The sequence below is a fragment of the Schistocerca piceifrons genome, chromosome 2, assembly GCF_021461385.2.
Source record: "Schistocerca piceifrons isolate TAMUIC-IGC-003096 chromosome 2, iqSchPice1.1, whole genome shotgun sequence".
In the NCBI taxonomy this organism is placed as follows: domain Eukaryota; kingdom Metazoa; phylum Arthropoda; class Insecta; order Orthoptera; family Acrididae; genus Schistocerca; species Schistocerca piceifrons.
This window is the reverse complement of record NC_060139.1, coordinates 610955519-610976177: the sequence shown is the minus strand read 5'-3', so window position 1 is coordinate 610976177 and position 20659 is coordinate 610955519. Positions and strand designations below refer to the sequence as shown.

General features: G+C 43.3%; 1 protein-coding gene across 1 annotated transcript in view; it reads right to left on the bottom strand.

The window, feature by feature from the left end:
• Positions 1-20659, bottom strand: part of LOC124775662 (dynein axonemal heavy chain 8-like) — a 605208-nt gene that overhangs the window by 520807 nt on the left and 63742 nt on the right. The window contains exon 4 of the mRNA XM_047250489.1: positions 9562-9745. Within this exon, the coding sequence (XP_047106445.1) occupies positions 9562-9745 (184 nt within the window). The remainder of the gene's footprint in view (positions 1-9561; positions 9746-20659) is intronic.

The window sequence follows — 20659 nt, the reverse complement described above, 5'->3', positions numbered from 1 at the left end:
CATTTGAGGTGGACAGCCCCGTCGGAATGGTCAAATTTTGAAGGACGGTTACGGTAAATGTTGTTATTCGGTGCTTTTTTCTTTCTTTCTTTTTTATTTTCTATAGATTCACTGCAGGTGGTGCGGAGAGACAATCTTGTGAAGTACCTCTGAACACGTTTTCCGATAGCTGCCTTGAAGAACTAGTGAAGACAACTCACACGCACTGGAAATATTTTAGACCTGGCAGTTACAAACAGGCGTAACCTTATCGTCAGTGTCAGTATAGACACGGGGGTTAGTGATCATTACGTCATCATAGCGACGATGGTTACTAAAGTTAACAAATCTGTCAAGAAGTCCAGGAGCGTGTTCATGACAGAAAAATCAGAGAAGCAGTTGTCAGCACCCCGTTTAGACAACGAATGGACATCATTTAGCTCCAGTGTGACGGACGCAGAGGTTTCATGGGCAAAATTTAAACTGATTGTAAATCGTGTTCTTGAGATGTTTGTGCCGAGTAGATCGCGCGGCGTAGCCGCGCGGGATCTGGCGCCTTCCCATGGTTCACGCGGCTCCCCACGTCAGAGATTCGAGTCCTGCCTCAGGCATGTGTGTGTGTGTGTGTGTGTGTGTGTGTGTGTGTGTTTGTGTGTGTGTTATCTTTAGCGTAGGTTAGATTAAGTGGTGTGTAAGCCTAGGGACCGATGACCTCATCAGTTTGGTCCCATAGGAGCTAACCACCACCACTCGGCTGTGCCAAGTAAGTGGATTAGGGATGGATGGTTTAGTAATCAAATGCGGACAGAGTGAGAGCTGCACTCTCGGTTCAAAAAAGAGCGTGCAAATGTAGACAGGCAGAAGTTGGTAGAAATTCCTGCGTCCCTAAGAAGAGCAATGAGCAAACCACACAACAACTCCCACCGTCATATCTTAGCGAAAGATCTTTCCGAGAGCCCGAGAAAATTCTCGTCATACGTAAAATCTCTAAGCAGGACAAAGCCTTCTATTCAGTCACTCGTTGACCTGTCTGGCGTGGCGGTAGATGTTAGCAAAAGGAAAGCTGAAGTTTTAAATTTCGCGATTAAAAAGTCGTTCACGCAATGAGATCGTAAAGACATACCTTCATTTGACCATCGCACAGACTCCCATATGGTGTACGTAGAAATATGCATCCCCGGCGTAGAGAAGCAATTGAAGAAGTTGAAACAAAGTCGCCGGCCAGGGTGGCCGAGCGGTTCTAGGCGCTACAGTCTAGAACCGTGCGACCGCTACGGTCGCAGGTTCGAATCCTGCCTCGGGCATGGATGTGTGTGACGTCCTTAGGTTAGTAAGGTTTAAGTAGTTCTAAGTTCTAGGGGACTAATGACCTCAGATGTTAAGTCCCATAGTGCTCAGAGCCATTTGAACCATTTTTTGAAACAAAGTCGCCAGATCCTGATGGAATCCCAATTCTGTTTTACAGAGAGTAATCTGCGGTATTGTCCCCTTACTTAGCCTGTATTTATCACAAATCTGCCCGTCTGCTTAGCTGACTTGTAAACGTGTTTGCCTACCATGCAATGGGCCCGAATTCGATTCCCGGCCGGGTTGTAGATTTTCTCCGCTCGTGGACTAAGTGTTGTGTTGTTCTCACCATCGTCTCATCATCACCGATGTGCAAGTCGCCCAATGTGGCGCCTCCTGAAATAAGACTTGCAAATCGGAGGCCAAAAATCCCCGAACAGGGCCTCCCGGCGAACAATACCACACGATCATTTAATTTCATCACGAATCTCTCGCACAGCGAAAAGTACCAAGCGAATGAAAAAAAGCGCTAGTGACTCCTGTGTATAAGAAAAATAAAAGAACTCACTCGCATAATTACAGATCAACATCTTTAGCATCGGTTTGCTATATAATTCTTGAGCATATTCTCAGTTCGAATACAATAAATTTTTTGAGACAGAAAAGCTTCTCTCCACAAATCAGCACGGATTTAGAAAGTATCGCACGTGCGAAACTCAGCTTGCTCTTTTCTCACATGATATCCTACAAATCATGGGTGGAGGGCAAGAGGCAGTTCCATATTTCAGGATTTCCGGAAAGCATTTGACACGGTGCCCTACTGCAGATTGTTAAAGAAGGTCCGAGACTACACTTTAAGTTTGTAGACATGTGGGTGTCTCGATGACTTTTTAAGTTGTCCTCGAAGGCGAGTGTTCATCAGAGACAAAGGTACCATCAGCAATGCCGCTTGTAAGTGTGACAGGACCGCTTTTATTCTCTGTATACCTAAGTTACTTGATGGACAGGATGAGCAGCAATTTACGGCTGTTTGCTGATGATGCTGTGGTGTACGGGAACGTGTCGTCGAGTGACAGTAGGAATATACAAGATGAAATGGTTCAAATGACTCTGAGCACTATGGGACTTAACTTCTGAAGTCTTCAGTCCCCTAGAACTTAGAATTACTTAAACCTAACAAACCTAAGGACATCACACACATCCAGCCCGAGGCAAGATTCGAACCTGCGACCGTAGCGGTTGCGCGGTTCCAGACTGTAGCGCCTAGAACCGCTCGGCCACTCCGGCCGGCTACAAGATGACTTAGACAAAACTTCTAATTGATGTTATAAATGGCAGCTTTCTCTAATTTTAGAAAAATGTAAGTTAATGCGGATGAGTAGGAAAAACATTCCTGTAACGTTAGAATACAGCGTTAGTAGGGTGCAATCACTTCGATTAAATATCCAGACGTAACGTTTCAAAGCGATATGAAAGAGACTGAGCACATCAGGTTGGCAGTAGGGAAGACGAATGTTCGACTTCGTTTTATTCGGAGAATTCTGGAGAAGTGTAGCTCATCTATAAAGGAGAGGACGTATAGAACGGTAGTGCGACCCATTCGTAAGTGTCGTTCGAGTGTTTGGATTCCCCACCAGGTAGGATGAGAGGTAGACATTGAAACCATTCGGACGTAAACTGCGAGATCTGTTACTGGTAGGTGCTAACAGCACGCAAGTATTACGGAGACACTTCGTGAACTTAAATGGAAATCCCTGGACGGAAGACGATGCACTTTCCACAAGTCAGTATTGCGCAGATTTAGAGATCCGGCATCTGAGGCCGATTGCAGAACGGTTCTACTACCGCTAAAGTACATTTCGCCTAAGGACCATGAAGATAAGATGTGAGAAACTAGGACTCGTGCGACGGCTTTTAGAAAAAAAAAAAAATCCCTCTCTCTGTTCGCGAGTGGAAAGGGAAAGAAAATGACTAGAATGTTACTCAGCATCATGCATCGTACTTGGTTTGCGGAATTATGTATGTAGATGCAGATGTAGATTAAATTCCAAACTTCTCAGTCTCTCACGAAGTGAGGGCATGTGACACTGTTGACGGTGCTCCATCTGCCGAATGGGGACATAAACACCGGCGGTACTAAATGGAAGGAATAGGCTTTCTATTGCCGCTGGCTTTCACCTTATCCCTTTCTCTCATCGTACAGTCCGCATCCTTAGCTGAGCAGTCAGCAGGTCTGACTGCCCTGCAGCGGGTCAGGGTTCGACTCTCGGTCAGGTAGAAGGTTTTCTCCGCTCGGAGTCTGCGTATTGTGTTATATTCTTGATTTGCAACTCGGCGGCCGAACTTCTCTTGGCTGGGACTCCCAGACATCAATGTCAATGCCAATCATTTCTCATCATACAACATAAACATGACACCAGACTATACACACACCCGCTTCGGTGACCTGCCTCAACATATTCACAACTCTCCTACATCGCCTGGAAAGGGACTCTGTGCACAGGGGAAGAAAATCCTCACCGAGGAGGTGACAGAACAATCCGTCGAAACCTCCGAGCCAACAACGCAGTACGACTCTTTCTTTCTACATCTACCTCTACACTTCGCAAGCCAGCTCATGGTGCGTGGCAGAGGGTACTTTGTGCACCTCTGTCACTTCATCCGTATCTACTTTACCACTTCTAATTCACTGTATAATGCCTTGCCCCTATTCCTGTCTCTCTCAGGAATGATGTTCTGGAAGACCGATTGCTCCTAAGCCTCTTTACGAGCCTGAACCTCTCTAATCATGCCTTCATGGTCTTTTCACATAATATACATATTGGGAAGCAATATATTCGCTGATTTTTCTAGGAACGTATGCTCTCGGAATTTCAACATAATATCGAATCGTCATGTGGAACGGCCCTCTTGCAGCGTCTGCCATTGGATTTGGATGAGTGTCTCCAATATGCCTTTGCGGTTACTAAACACACCTGTGACAAAACTTGCTGTTTATCTTTGGATCTTTTCTATTTCATCTATCATCATATGACGATCAACATTCATGTACTGAAGTACTGGTGTAACCAGGGTTTTGTAAACTACCTCCTTCGTGAATGGACCGTATTTTCTGAGCATTCTTCCACTAATCTCTGTCTGGCATCTTTCTCTCCTAAGGTTACTTGCAAGTGATCCTTCCACTTTAAATCGCTCCGTACACATACTTCCACATGTTTAATTGCTGTGACTACCCCAAGTGATTGTTATGCAGTCACATAATCTTACCGGGTGGTGGCTCCTGCCACAGGTACTTTGAGGTTAAACCCAAAAACGTATTACTCCTAATAGCTGCAATTATTAGTCTGCAAATGAAGTACATATTGATGTGATGCTTTTCAGTACACTGTCCTCAGTCACCAATAAAAATATCTGCACTTATACCCCTAACACCCCGTATATTGTGAACAGTAACGGTTCTATAATACTCGTTTCCGGTACGGCGAAGTTACTTTTCCGTCTCAAGATTACTATCTGTTAAAAATTAAATGGTGTGTTGTATTTGGAAGGGACTTTTCGGGTAGTCATTAAACCGGTCTGATATTCCGCACATACATATTGTGCTCACTAGGCGGCTCTGTATTGAACGCCCTCCAGAAGTCAAGGAACACAGCATCAACTGGTTCCCACTACATACTGCACTGCCTTCTGGCTTTCGTGAAGAAACAGCGATTTGAGTTTCATACGATGATTCCTACAGAGGAAATTTACAGGCTGCAGAAAACATTAAAAGAGATCCAAAATTCTACAACAGACTGGCGTCGGCGAGATGAGCCTGTAGTTGTGTGTGTCAGCTCGACGACCCTTATTGAAAATGAGAGTGACCTGCACATTTTTTCGACACTTTCTTCCTCCAGCGAGATGCGATAGACAGCTACAAAACGTGCAACATCTTTGGCATACTCTACTGAGTGGGCGCAAAATCCCGCCATCCTCCCTGAAATATTAACATGTATATGACGTGGTAAACCTCCAATGTGTTTACCTCGCACTGTTGTCTGTTGCAGATTACGCAAACAATAGTGGATGCCAGTGAATACACCACTGAAAAGAGTATAATTTGCAAGAACCTGGGTCTATGGAAGCCAAAAACTGGACAGTCGTTGGAACAAGTGCATACTAACATCCAGATACAACAAGGGCGTGAGCCATCTCCAAAGTGAACACTTCCGTGATGGGAAGAAAAACTCTTTATAACAGTAGTGTAAAGGGTAAACCAAAAGGTGGTCGGCCCAATAGATGTCACAGCATCTGTGGAAAGTTCCCCAATGAAGTCGGCACAGAAAAGGTCAACGGAACTGGGCGTGCCCCAGTAAATTTTGCACAAGCATATCAAAGAACACTAACGGTCTTACCGCAGTGGTAACACTGTTCTCGTCAGATCACCGAAGTTAAGCGCTGTCGGGCTTGGCTAGCATTTGGATGGGTCACCGTGCGTGTCTACCGAGTGCTCTTGGCAAGTGGGGTGCACTCACCTCCTGTGAGAGCAATTGAAGAGCCACTTGACTGGGAAGTAGCGGCACCGGTCACGAAAACTGACAACGAACGGGAGACCGATGTGCTGACCACATGCCCCTCCACTGCCACATCCCGTGACGCCTAAGGCATGAGGATGACACGGCGGCCGGTGGGTACCGTGGGGCCTACATGTCCTGTTCAAACAGTGAAAGAACGCGTGTGTTTAGGAACTGACGGGCAATGATTTAAGACGAAGAAAGGGTGGATGAGACGCATTCCTGAAGGTCTTTGATACAATTCCGATGCGTGCCAAGATATTTTAGCAATCAATATGCCATTTACCATAGTTCTCGGTCACGATACTTCGTCTTTTGGTCAAAGGAGCAAACATATTTTTAAGAGGAGGTGGATAATAATCTTACCCACGTTATGTTATTGTCTGGCTTGGACAGCAGACATATTTACGGTCCATCTTCTTTCACGGTAACGTCAACCAACGTCAATATTTGCAAATGTTAAGGACCTAGAGTTCATACCCCTGTTAGATGGCCAAGGAATCAAAGAGGACTACTGGTTGCAACAAGATGCTGCGCCTCCTCATTTTGCTGTTACGATGTAAGAACATTACCAGCTCCACTTGCCTGGCAATCTCGCTGCCCCGACCTCACATGTGGCAATTCGCTCTGGAGCTCTATCAAGAGCATCGTTGCAGAGCAAAGGTACGTGGCTGTTGATGACCTGAAAGAATCTATGAGACCGGCAATCCAACGGATTTCTCCAGGAATCTGCGGAAAGTGTCGCACAGAAGCTGGCGTCGAATTATTTTGTGTTCGCAGAACGACGCGATGCAAACCGATGTTGCGAACAGTTAAAAGACACCGCAAGTGTGTACTTATTGTTATTGGTAGTGTGGACTATTCCTAGAGCGTGAATAGTTAATGACTATTTAATAAAAGTTATATAATGTTTAACATTTTTATGGGGTTGACGGGACTCAGTGCACACCCTGTACGCAGAATAAAGTCCACATTCTGAATGTAGGATGGTATAGGTATCCCACTGGCCCAGCTGTCTCTCCTCCGCTAACGAGAAGAACATGGCAAGTGCCATAACCTGATTTCCCAGTAAATTCACTCTGTGGGGAGGGATCAAAATAAGCGAGCCCTTGTCCCGACTTATCTGTAGATATTCGACCAGTTCTGAGAAAACGATGGTCACAGCTTTTGATGTACTTTATGTGCCTTTTAGCGAGTAAATACACAAACGGAATAAAATCGCAACACCAAAAAATAATTAATGTAGAGTAATGAAATTTCGGGAATACATTTGTCTAGGAAACACATTAAGTGATCAACATTGCAAGATCACATGTTAATGTACGAGTAAGTGCGAGATAAGCCCTTACAAAGTGAAATGCTGGTACATTAATAGCCGGTGTAACCGCCAGAATGTTGAATGCAAGCATGCAGACGTGAATGCATTGTGTTTTACAGTTGCCGGGTGTCGTTTGTGGGATGGAGTTCATGCTTGTTGCACTTGGTAGGTCAATACAGGGACGGTTAACGCTGGTTGTGAATGATGCTGGACTTGTCGTCCGACCAGACAGATCGGGTGATCGGGCAGGCCAAGGCAATATGTCGACACTCAGTGGAGCATGTTGGGTTTCAACGACGGTATGAGGGCGAGAAATATCCTACTGGAAAACATCCCCTTGGAATGCTGTTCAGAAATGACAGCACAAAAGTCAAACCACCAGACTGACGTACAAATTTGCAGTCAGGGTGCGTGGGATAACCACAAGAGTGCTCCTGCTGTCATACGAAATCGCAGCCCAGATCGTAACTCCAGGTGTAGTCCCAGTGTATCTAGCACACAGGCAGCTTGGGATCAAGCTCTTAGCTGGCTTCCTCCTAAGCAACACACGGCTATAACCGGCACCGAGACGGAACTAGCGTTCATCAGAAAACGCAGCATACCTCTACCCTGGGCTTGACACCATTGAAGTTACAAATAGCGGTGGTATGGGATCAATGAAATGAAAGAAAGGGTGTCTGATTCGGAGCTTTCCTTGACGTAACCGATTTGTAACATATCGTTCTGTCTCTGTGGTGCCAACTGCTGCTGAAATTGGTGCTGCAGCTGCAGATGATGCGCCAGAGCCCCAAGCCGAACACAGTGTTCTTCCCTCTTGGTAGAGCCACGTGGCAGTCCGGAGCCAGGTCTTCGTGTGACCCAATATTCTCGTGACCACAGCTGCTAGAAATTATATATAGTGCCTACATTCCTACCAACCCTTTCTGCAATATCGCAGAAGAAACATCCAGCCTAAAACACGACCTCGTCCAAGCTCAGTGAGGTGTTGATAATGGCATCTTTGCCGCCTTAAAGGCATTCTTGACTAACATCATCTCACCACTTCCAGTCTCAAAGGTAACTAATGCTCACGACCGTTACAGCGCGGATTTAAAGCAAACCTGATTTTCATGCTCAAAGTGGCGCTACCGCGACGCTCTTTATGCAACTGGCGCGTGATTTGAACAGACATCATCTTTCAGATGTAGGAACACACCTATCAGCTTTCTTATATCTCACACGGCTCCTTCTTGGTGGTGTGATTTTTTTCCGTCAGTGTAATTCAATCGAAGCGTTGACACAGTGGACAACTTCACAGCTATTGCCCCACGTGTTCGTTTTCCATTAATCCACCAATTACTAGAATGAAGTTTGGAAGGTAGGAGACGAGGTACTGGCGGAATTAAAGCTGTGAGGACGGGGCGTGAGTCGTGCATGGGTAGCTCAGTTGGTAGAGCACTTGCCTGCGAAAGGCAAAGTTCCCGAGTTCGAGTCTCGGTCCCGCACACAGTTTTAATCTGCCAGGAAGTTTCAATCCACCAACTGTTCGTAGAAGATTACTACATTAATATTTTACAATTTATACTGAAATAACGTTGTCTTTATTCGTGTGTTACTTGTATGTCTGATGAATCAGTTTAAAAAAAGAAAGGAAAAATTATTGGAAAATGTTTTCGGTGAAATTTCTGCCAGCGCCAGTTTTCGGGAAAGTGATTCGTTATGCGTGGTTTGCCGCAAATTATTGTCAACGCGTGAAATCTTCGGCAATGTTAACGTCATTTCTTTCCCGAGTGAGATTCATACTAAGGAATGTCGCTGTGGCAAACCTGCTTTCGCGCGATGTTCGAATGTTTTTACAATCACTACCATCCAAGAGTATGCTCCAAATCTTCCTGAGAATAACATAAGAATAAAATATAATAATAAGACTTGATATAAGAATGAAATATAAGTATATAAGAATTTAAAATTATTGTAAACCCTGAAAATACCCTACACGCGTTATATTATACAATAAATGGTGACACTAATTATGAAACGCAGTTGTAATTTTACATTTAATATAACGCCCTTGTCTCCCCTAACTTGATAAGAATCACTCAAATAGTAATCTTTCACGAACATGAAAAAAGAAGAAAAAAGAAAATTAATGAAAGCAATCATCGGGTTTCGAAAACAAGATGCCAAAGCGAGAGGCCGCGTCTTTAGCCGCCATGCCCCCAGCTGAGCTAAGCTCGCCCCGCGCAAACAGGCATCTAAAATACGTCGAAAACTTTGACGGTCGTTTTCTCAGAAACAGTCGAGAATCTACGGATAAGCCTAGACAGATGTTTGCTTATGTTGGCTCCTCTTCGGCTGAACAGAGTTTCTAGGAAATAGGGTTATGGCGCATGTCGTGTTCTCCTCCTAAGTCATTTGTTTTCGTAAGGCGTATAGTGCGCTCACCGCCCAGGAAGTAGACGCAGTCTGCGAGGTCTCCCTGGAAGCCGGCGCTGTCGACGCTGGTGGCGGCTCCCCAGACGGTCCAGGCGCGCAAAGCGGGCTGCAGGAAGAGCGCGGGCACTGACCGCACCGCCTCCAGCGCCGCCGCTGCGCCGGCCGCTGACGTCATCGACGTGATTGACAGATCCTGCACACGGCACCACACCCTCTCACCGTTCGTTCTTATCGCCGCCATCAAATTTTTGTTTCGGTGTCAGTGTTCGCAGAGGGAGCAGTAAGCAGTGCGCAGAACCAAACGCGATTCTATTATTGTCTTTGTGACATCACTGAGGAAATCTTAGCATCCATAGAGTAAAATTTAGGATGGTGCGTGTTTCACGGCTGTTATGGTTTTCATTTAGTTATTTTTGTTTAGTTGGTGATTTGTTAGTAAATACCAGGTGATCAAAAAGTCAGTATAAATTTGAAAACTGAGTACATCACGGAATAATGTGGATAGAGAGGTACAAATTGACACACATGCTTGGGATGACATGGGGTTTTATTAGAACCAAAAATTACAAATGTTCAAAAAATGTCCGACAAATGGCGCTTCATCTGATCAGAATAGCAATAATTAGCATAACAAAGTAAGACAAAGCAAATGTGATGTTCTTTACAGGAAATACTCAATATGCGCACCATCATTGCTCAACAATAGCTCTAGTCGAGGAATAATATTGTGAACAGCACTGTACAGCACGTCCGGAGTTATGGTGAGGCATTGGCGTCGGATATTGTCTTTAAGCATCCCTAGAGATGTCGGTCGATCACGATACACATGCGACTTCAGGTAACCCCAAAGCCAATAATCGCACGGACAGGTCTGGAGACCTGGGAGGCCAAGCATGACGAAAGTGGCTGCTGAGCACACGATCATCACCAAACGACACGCGCAAGAGATCTTTCACGCGCCATCTGTCGGACATTTTGTGAACTTTGTTTTTTTTGTTCTAATAAAACCCAATGTCATTCCAAGCATTTCTGTCAATTTTTACCTCTCTATCTACATTATTTCGTGGTTTATTAAGTTTTCAAATTTATACTGACTTTTGGATCACCCTGTATATTTTGAGTGTGTGTAAAGCAATGCCAGCTTGTGCTGCTGTTGGCTCTAACGCACACAATCGTAACACAGAAGGGACTCAGCTAGTGCTTTATGCTTTTCCCAAACGATGCAAGTTTGCAGAATGGTTGACTGACAAAATTCAGTAGGAAAGACGCTGTGCGTATTGCGAACGGTAGGAAATGCTCTCATCATTCCAAATAAACTAATATGTTAGAGACTCGATTTGGAGATACTAAATTTACAGTGAGAACAATTACCTAAGGCAGATGCTTTTACATGGTGTAATTTGCCTTGTCGTAGCACGAATGTTAGCACCCCTGAAAGGTATGTGCCAAGGTCTCATCAGGGTAGATCCAGAAAATAAAGTCGATAGTTGCCAATTACAAGGTGGAATGAGTATAATATCTTAGAGTAGGAGGATCTTTGATGGTCAAGAGAGCCAGGCGCGTGCAGTAAAAAACTCGGTCGCCGCAGCTAGGTGCCCGGAGGAAGCAGACGTGTGTGACAGCTTTTAGGTAGGATTCGCGCTAGGTAGTTTTCAGGTTGTACACTGAGCAAACTTTAGCACGTTAATGGGAGAAGGTACAAAATGATTTCAAAATGGTTTTTGTTAGATAATGTTCAGAGTTAGGATTTGTATGTTCAAGTTTTGACGCAGTAAGCGTTTTGTAAAAATTTTTGTAAGAGTGATTCGTGCTACAAAAATGTTGGAAATGGTGTATATATACATACATATATATATATATATATATATATATATATATATATATATAAATCTAACAGTCTGAATCATAATCCACATCCTTTGCTTGTATTGAATATAAAAATGAGTAGTTAAGTTACCCACCAAATGAAAGAACGTAAAGGAAATGAGGCTTCTATGTAATATATATGTGCAGTTCATGGTTTGAAATCGATTTTGGTATAACTAAAGATATCAGAGCAAAGTTATTTCAAGTAACTAATATTATTCCATTGCACAACTGACATTATTCAAGTCAAGATATAATTTCATTAAGTAAACACCAGGGTAAAAAGTTAATTTTTCAGTACCATCTTAATGCCATTGCACAAACGGCATTATTCTCTTAAACTTGATTGCTGAGTCAAAAACATATTTCATTACTGGCAAAATGGAGGAGTGAACGAAACAAGTTCACAGACGCAGTCAGATGCAGGTTTGTTGAATAATTATTGTGGAACAATTTTATCTTTGATACTTTCACTAATTAAAAAGGAAACAATTTTTAAAGATAATTTTGGACTTGATACTTTGCCCTCATTTCAAAAAGAGTTTTGAAAACTATTCACTCACTTTCGGGTCTGTTCAGTGACTTACGGCTACAGTACTGAATACATTGTCACTGTAAGGTCAAATCAGGACCCAGGACCGCTTGCTGAACTCCCCCCCCCCCCACCCCTTGTAAGAGGCCATGAACGTTCTTATGATTATCCATCACCAACCAGTGCAAAGAGTCCGCAAAAACTATTGTTGGAAACAAAGGACCATGATATTCTTTTGTCAAACGCACCGTGTAGTGAGCAAGCTGAAGAATAAAAATTGCACGTTCTCTCAATGTTGTTTCCTCATTAAAACTGTTCACAGAGCCAACTCAGAAAGTTGCGTGCTCATTTCCAACATTCACTTTGAGAGAAATTGTAAAAAAAATATTTGAGTTATGTGCATGTTTCAGTGTGATAGTAGCTTCAAATTTTTTAAGTCACCAGTGTCTGTTTAAAAGCTGCGCAAGTTATCCAGAATGAAGCAGTAATATAGGAGTGCATAGTTTCACTGCGATACGTACTAATAAAAGTTTCTCGCGCTTCCAGCCGCATCAAGTGGTTTGAAATCCACAAGCTTTCGGCCGAATACTCCTCAGCCATTGTCAAGTGATGACTGTCTTCTGGTTGTTGCTGCTGCCGTCCTTATATAGCCGCTCTGCCTTCCGTGACGTCAGTGGTACCCGTTCCGGCACCATATATGGTAATGTTGCGTTGTGCGGCCGCCGCGCCCGCTTCAACCTTCCGATGGCCGGGTCCCACGCTGTGTTTAGCTGCAGGCCACCGTCTCTATTGAGCGTGTCGTCACAAATTTTTATTTCGATCGCTTCTTTTATTATGCTATCCCAAAAACTGCTAGTCCGTGTGATAATAGAATTTTCGGCGAATGCAATACGATGACCGTTTTCTAATGCATGCTCTGCTACCGCTGATTTCTCTAGGTACCGTAGACGAAAACATCTCTCGTGTTACACACAGCGCTGTTCAATGGTACGCACAGTCTGTCCGATATAGAACTGTCTACACCCACATGGTATTTTGTATACTCCTGGCGTTCTGAGGCCTACGTCGTCTTTCACAGGCCTCAAGAGTTGTCGCATTTTTGCTGGAGCCCTGAAGACCGAATCGATTTTATGCCTCTTTAGGAGCTGGCTTATCTTTACTCTTATTTCGCCACAGAACGGCAAGAATGCAAACTTCTTCTAGTCCTTCTGCTTACGTATTTTCGGAAAGATAGCTAGCGAAATCTGGCAGTCGTTGTAGCCGTTTTCCTTGAATGCTTTCCGTAAGTGGCTCAGTTCCTTCGGCACGTTTTCAGAATCTGAGACGGTTTCGGCTCGATGCACTAAGGTCCTCAGAACAGAACGTATCTGCGACGGATGGTGATAGCTGTCAGCGTGCAGATACCGGTCTGTGTGGGTGGGTTTCCAGTAAACGCTGTGGCTGGGACACGCATTTGCTCTGCGGCGGACGAGGACATCAAGGAGCGGCAAGGCACTATCTGTCTCTATCTCCATCGTGAACTTGATGTTGTCGTGGATGTTATTGATGTCCAAGGATTCTCCCAGCTTTTCACGTCCATGACACCAGACAACAAACGTGTCGTCGACGTAACGATAAAAGCAACTAGGCTTTTCAGGAGCCGTGTCCAGGGCTGTGTTCTCAAAGTACTACAGGAACAGATTGGCTACAACTGGAGCTAATGGGCTTCCCACCGCAACACCGTCCGTCTGGTTGAAATATTCTCCATCATACAAGAAATACGATGACGCCAGAGTACGCTTGAATAAATCCACAACACTGTCGTCAAATAACTGGGAGAACAGATGTGAAGAGTCTTTAATGGGAACATGCGTGAAAAATGGCACTACATCAAAGCTGACCATAATATCTCCTTCTCGAAGACGCACACAGTGACCAACGGGCAGGGTAAGGAGGTTGGCCAGATGTTTCTCGAGTCTGCAAGTCGGCGATGCAATGGGGCGTAGAGGAACCTTTGGAAGGCCATACAATGTAGGTGGTCGAGGTGCCCGAGGGAGGAAATTTTTGATGGGATTCTCTACCATCGAAGACCTCTTAAGGAGCTCCGACGTCTTCCTCACTATTCTTGAAGTGGTGTCCTTTGACAGTTTTTGATATGTCTCCTCCTCCAGAATCAACCGAATCTTCGCACTATTGTCGACTCGTTCCATAATGACGGCTGCATTGCCCTTGTTAGCTGGCAGGACAACGAGGTGTGGATCGTTGCGGAGTTCACGAAGATCATTACGCTCGGCTCTTGTCATGTTCGAAGTCGGCGGCTTGGATGTAGAAAGAATGCGACTCGTTTCTCGGTCAATTTCTTCTGCAGTTTCACTGGGAATCTTATGAACTGCTTGTTCCATGCCACTTAGTATGTCAGCAAAAGGGATACTCTGCGGCGATGGCGCATAAAGTCCCTTCTTGAGAGCCGACATGGCGCCCGATGTTTCTTGTCGTCATGTTGATAACGGTGCGTTCTGTTGTTTTCCGCTCTGCTCCATGCTGTTGCTGTGAAAGCCGGCCGAATTTCCCTTTCTGCCTTTCCGTGGTTGTCCTCTGTGATGACATTTGTTGTGCTACTGTGGCTACATCGGTCCATTCCCAATCGAAAGCCGAGAGTGACTCCGACAAGTAGACGGCCATTAGCTAACTTCCGTTTGTATCCAACTGCTTTCTAGTACGATGTAGTGGTGTGTTGGGGCTTATGGGCGCTCAACATCGAGGTCATCAGCGCCCTGACACACATTAAAAGGAAGGACTAGTACGATGTATACTCTCTGGCAACAGGGCGAAGCTGGCAGGACGAAATATTTTCTTGGCACCAGCAGTGTTAATATGGTGGCCCACGTAGGCAAAACGTGGAATAGACTTCTCTTCACGGCAGCGTAATAGAAAGGCTAGAGAACTTAAGAAATTAGCCTTCTTATTTTATTTTTTTTTATTTATTTATTGTTCCGTGGGACCAAATTAAGGAGAAGTTTCCATGGTCATGGAACGAGTCAATACATGAAATTATAACACGATATTAGAAACAGATAAAATGAAATATAAAAAAACATATTCAGGTGACAAGTCGTAAGTTTAAATGAAGAAAATCAACAATGTAACACTGGAATTTGCTTAATTTTTTAGCTCTTCCAGGAGCTCCTCGACAGAATAGAAGGAGTGAGCCATGAGGAAACTCTTCAGTTTAGACTTAAAAGAGTTTGGGCTACTGCAAAGATTTTTGAGTTCTTGTGGTAGCTTATTGAAAATGGATGCAGCAGAATACTGCACTCCTTTATGCACAAGAGTCAAGGAAGTGCGTTCTACATGCAGATTTGATTTCTGCCTAATATTAACTGAGTGAAAGCTGCTAACTCTTGGGAATAGGCTAATATTGCTAACAACAAACGACATTAAAGAAAATATATACTGCGAGGGCAATGTCAGAATTCCCAGATTTTTGAATAGAGGTCGACAAGAGGTTCTCGAACTTACACCACATATAGCTCGAACAGCCCGTTTTTTAGCCAAAAATACCCTTTTTGAATCAGAAGAATTACCCCAAAAAATAATACCATATGACATAAGCGTATGAAAATATGCGAATTAGACTACTTTTCGTGTTGAAGTGTCACTTATTTCAGATACTGTTCTAATGGTAAATAAAGCAGCATTTAGCTTCTGAACAAGATCCTGGACATGGGCTTTCCACAACAGCTTATTATCTATCCGAAAGCCTAGGAACTTGAACTGTTCCGTCTCGCTTATAATATGCCTATTCTGTCTGATCAAAATATCGGTTCTTGTTGAACTGTGAGTTAGAAACTGTAAAAACTGAGTCTTACTGTGATTTAGCATCAAATTGTTTTCCACAAGCCACGAACTTATTTCATGAACTACATTATTTGTTACTGTTTCAATATTACACACAAGATCCTTCACTATCAAGCTGGTATCATCAGCAAACAGAAATATTTTTGAATCACCAGTAATACTAGAAGGCATACCATTTATATAAATAAGAAACAGCAGGGGCCCCAGCACTGACCCTTGGGGAACGCCCCACTTAACAGTGCCCCATTGGGACTGAACATCACTACCACTCTCAATATTGCGGAGAATTACCCTCTGCTTTCTGTTCTTAAAGTAAGAGGCGAACCAATTGTAAGCTACTCCCCTTACTCCATAATGGTCCAACTTCTGCAGTAATATTTTGTGGTCAACACAGTCAAAAGCCTTCGTTAAATCAAAGAAAACACCTAGCGTTCGCAACCTTTTATTTAATCCGTCCAAAACCTCACAGAGAAAAGAGAATATAGCATTTTCAGTTGTTAAACCATTTCTAAAACCAAACTGAACATTTGACAGCAAATTATGTGAATTTAAATGCTCCAGTAACCTTGTATATACAACCTTCTCGATAACTTTAGCAAACACCGATGGCATAGAAATAGGTCTAAAATTGTCAACATTATCAATGTCTCCCTTTTTATAAAGTGGCCTCACTACCGAGTACTTTAATCGGTCAGGAAACCGATCACCCCTGAAGGAAAAGTTACAGATATGGCTGAGAACTGGGCTAACATACATAGAACAATACTTCAGTATTCTGCTAGATACCCCGTCATATCCATGAGAGTTCTTGGTATTTAGTGATTTAATTATTAACTCAATCTCTCTCTTGTCAGTATCATGGAGGAGCATTTCAGGTAAAAGTCTCAGAACACTTTTTTCTAAGAGCGCTTAACACGCAGCGTCCCCAGGCGATTGATGCTGCGCCACGTTTCCTCCCCGTAGAGGTACGTAACACAGGAGTGCACAGTTTCACGGCGATATGTACTAATAAAAGTTGCTCGGGCTTCCAGCAGCGTCAAGTGAAAACGGTCATCGTATTGCATTCGACGAAAGATCTATTATCACACAGACTAACAGTTTTTGTGATAGCATGATAATAAAAGTGATCGAATTAAAAATTTGCGACGACACCCTCAATAGAGATCCGGCCTGCAGCGTGGGACCCGGCCCGGCCAACACGGGAAAGATTGAAGCGGGCGCGCGGCCGCAAAACGCATTACCATATATGGTGCCGGAGCGGGTACCAGTGACGTCACGGAAGGCAGTGTCGCTATATAAGGACGGCAGCAGCAACCAGAAGACAGTCACCACTTGACAATGGCTGAGGAGTACTCGGCCGAAAGCTCGTGGATTTCAAACCACTTGACGCTGCTGGAAGCCCGAGAAAAATTTATTTGAAGCTGTAATGTTCCAGTAGCAGTCGAATAGCAGTTTGTATTTCATTACTTCACTAGAAACTGAAGTATTCCACAAATATATCGCGTAAATATGCGGGCCACCTGTTACAGTGTTGATCCCGAAGTTGAAGCTGTTCCCTGGTGGCGTCACAGCATCAGCCTATAGCAGCGCAGAGCTCTTACTGCAGAACGTTATTTTTTTCTACAGATCTTGACAACCTCGCAACAGGTAGTAACCTCCCCCTCACTTATCGACCTTAATGACAGAGAAAAATTAAACCGCGTGTACCTAATGGCAATTTGGGAAAAGCAATCGTCACCGAAGTTAATCTGTCGGTAAAGAGGTTCAAATGGCTCTGAGCACTATGGGACTCAACTGCTGAGGTCATTAGTCCCCTAGAACTTGGAACTAGGTAAACCTAACTAACCTAAGGACATCACAAACATCCATGCCCAAGGCAGGATTCGAACCTGCGACCGTAGCGGTCTTGCGGTTCCAGACTGCAGCGCCTTTAACCGCACGGCCACTTCGGCCGGCGGTAAAGAGGGAGGAAAGGGTTACATCTAAATGAAAGGAAAAATGCAAATGAAACTGGTGGAAATTAATTTTGAAAAGGGGTAAAGTTAATAAAGAAAGTAAATGTGCCGCCATCACGTTAACAATTAATTGGCGTTAATTAGATATTTGAGATTTGGGGAAAATTACGGTCGCCAGTCCTATGGACAACTACTATAATAACTAAAAAAGAAAGGTTATTGCACATATAATTAGCACTAAAAGCGTGGCAACTGAAGGTTGACACGTATGGTGTGAGAATTGAAAGTTTGTCAGAAGTAATAAATTTCGCTACACTCTGACTTAATTTAGCAAAAGAATTAATAAAACCAGAAAATTGAAAGTTAATTCAGTGACTGAAATTAATAGTGATTTCTTTCTGAAGCACTACGAAATTCAGTAAAATAAGGTTAGTCTTGGGCTACCTCAACAATCATTTCAAAAGCTACTTGACTCTACGCAATTTAGAAATAAGAGATTTAACTTTGAACTTGAATTAAATGATTCTGAACAATTAACAATAGTATCGTACCAAGCCGAGCTGCAGTCACAGGTAAGCTAAAATATGGTAACAAAACTCGCACTCTTAATTTGTGCTTGCGTAATCTAAATACTGTAGCCAGCTATGAATACATTAACTGAACTTTGCAATTAAAGCAGTGAAATGGAATGATATTACTTCAGCGCTGGCGTCTGAATTTCAACGACACTAGCGTTCATTTCGGAAAAGGAAGGGACCCTGCTTGGTAATGCAATTGGGACAATGCGGAACAAAGGTTCATGCTAAGTTGCTGTAATTTTGTCATGCAACAATTTTAAAAGCTGAGGTCTGCCATACAGTTCTAAAACTTTACGTGCTTCCAATCTTCCCTGTTGGTTGATTGAAGGTTTGCAGTCGTCGGTCGAGCAGGTGACGACAGTCACTCATTGTCGGCCATCGCTGTTGCAGAAGCTGGATGTTGGCGCGCCTTCTTCTCGACACGGTCACCATGCGAAACGGGCTCTTGATGTGCGCCAGCTAATGCTTCCCGTCCGCGACACCGTGTCAGAAACTATCATAGCAATTCGAGCGCAATTACATGCTGCCAAACCCCGAAAGCGCGGCAACTCGCGGGAGCGTCACACAACACACCTGCTCCACTGCACTACTCCAGCTAGACTCTGCACTGCTCGCGCTCCACGCGGCCGAGTTCACACTACCAAAGATCCTTACACTTTGGTTCTCCACACGACCTATCGTTGTATTCGTTCGATAGCATAGTTTTCCCTAGGCAAGACCCAGCGTAAAACTACAAATAGTATTTACAAAACAAACCAATTATACATCGACATAAATGCATGTATATGCAAATAGTAAAACAATTACAATATACAAAGACACAGAAACGTCATATCTTCAGGTAACAAAATAAGGAAAAAAATTATAGTACAATAAATGGAAATAGGAGGATATGCTTTTCCGGCGTTACAAGGTACATGCCCAATCGCAAGAGCGCCATATGGAAGTAACGTATGTTTCGAAGTATCATTGGAAGCACTGGCTGATATTGTGCTGTACACAGATCGAATGTGACGAATCGACATGTTATACGTCATTTTTCATTGTTTTGTAAAGGTACAGTACTGTTCTAAAGTATTGCACGTCCCTACAGAATTTTGGTAGAGTACTTCTAAAAAGCCGTTCGTCTTCGAAATTTCAAATATATGTTAAAGAAGGATAGTCTACAAGTGAGAAGAAACGTTGAAATATAGGGCAACATTGTTTATAATTTTTTAATTCAACAGTGCATACATATCTGTAGAATGACAAGCCATATCACTTATGAAATCGAAGTAAATATTAAATATTTAAATGAAAGTTTCGTTTAATTTGGTCTTAATGTAAAATATTTGTATCACAAGTGCATTATTCGGTAGTCATACTTTACAAAGATTACACTAAGGAAGACACTGTGGTTATAGTGCGTGGGACAGGTAATATTATTGACAGAGGTCCTGGGTACAATATAGAGTGTGACCTGGCAAAGATTGCATCAGCATCGAAGCATACTAGTGTTGAGTTTGTATCTGTTCTTGGGCACCATGACCGACCTCATTTGAACTCCTCCGTCAAGAGAGTTAATTTGGAGTTGGAATGGTTGCTTATGTCAGGTGCAGGGTCACACATTGGTGTGGTTCCTGTTGATTCTCTCAATAGGTGGGATTATATGAGGCATGGCCTTCACTTCAACAGGAAGGGGAACGGTGAACTGGCTGGGAAAATAGCAGGAAAGTTAAAGGGGGGAGGCACTGTCATGAGTGATAAAATACCAGTGGTTATAGGGTTCAGAAAAGACCCTTTTTTAGGGTAGCAAGGACAGAAAGAAACCAAATTTTAAGAGAGGTTAGGACTGAGACAAACCTTCAGTTTGAGAAAGAAACCAAAAAACATAATTCTTGCTTATTACATCAGCATATACAGCCATTGGTTAAGAATTTTCAACAGACAGCAGATATTTTAACGCTACCCGATTTTAGCTCAGTCAATGTGAAATGTCAGCTATCCTTATTGCAGCAAAATATTCGAGGACTGAGAAATAAAATTAATGAATTAATTATCTGCATAGATGAATTAGAGTCTTCAAACCCGGCTGACATAATCTGCCTCTCTGAACATCATATGACCACTGGTATAGAACTTTTAAGTGTTACAGGGTTTAGGTTAGCATCTCACTTTTGCATATCAGAAAAGGAGAAAGGAGGAGTTGCCACATTCATCAGGAACTGTCATAAATTTAAGTACATAGACATTCATAAATTTTGACTAGAACAGCATATGGAAGCATGTGTAACAGAAGCAGAATTTCACAAAAAATCCTTCATAATATTAAGTGTATATTGAGCACATGCAAGTAACTT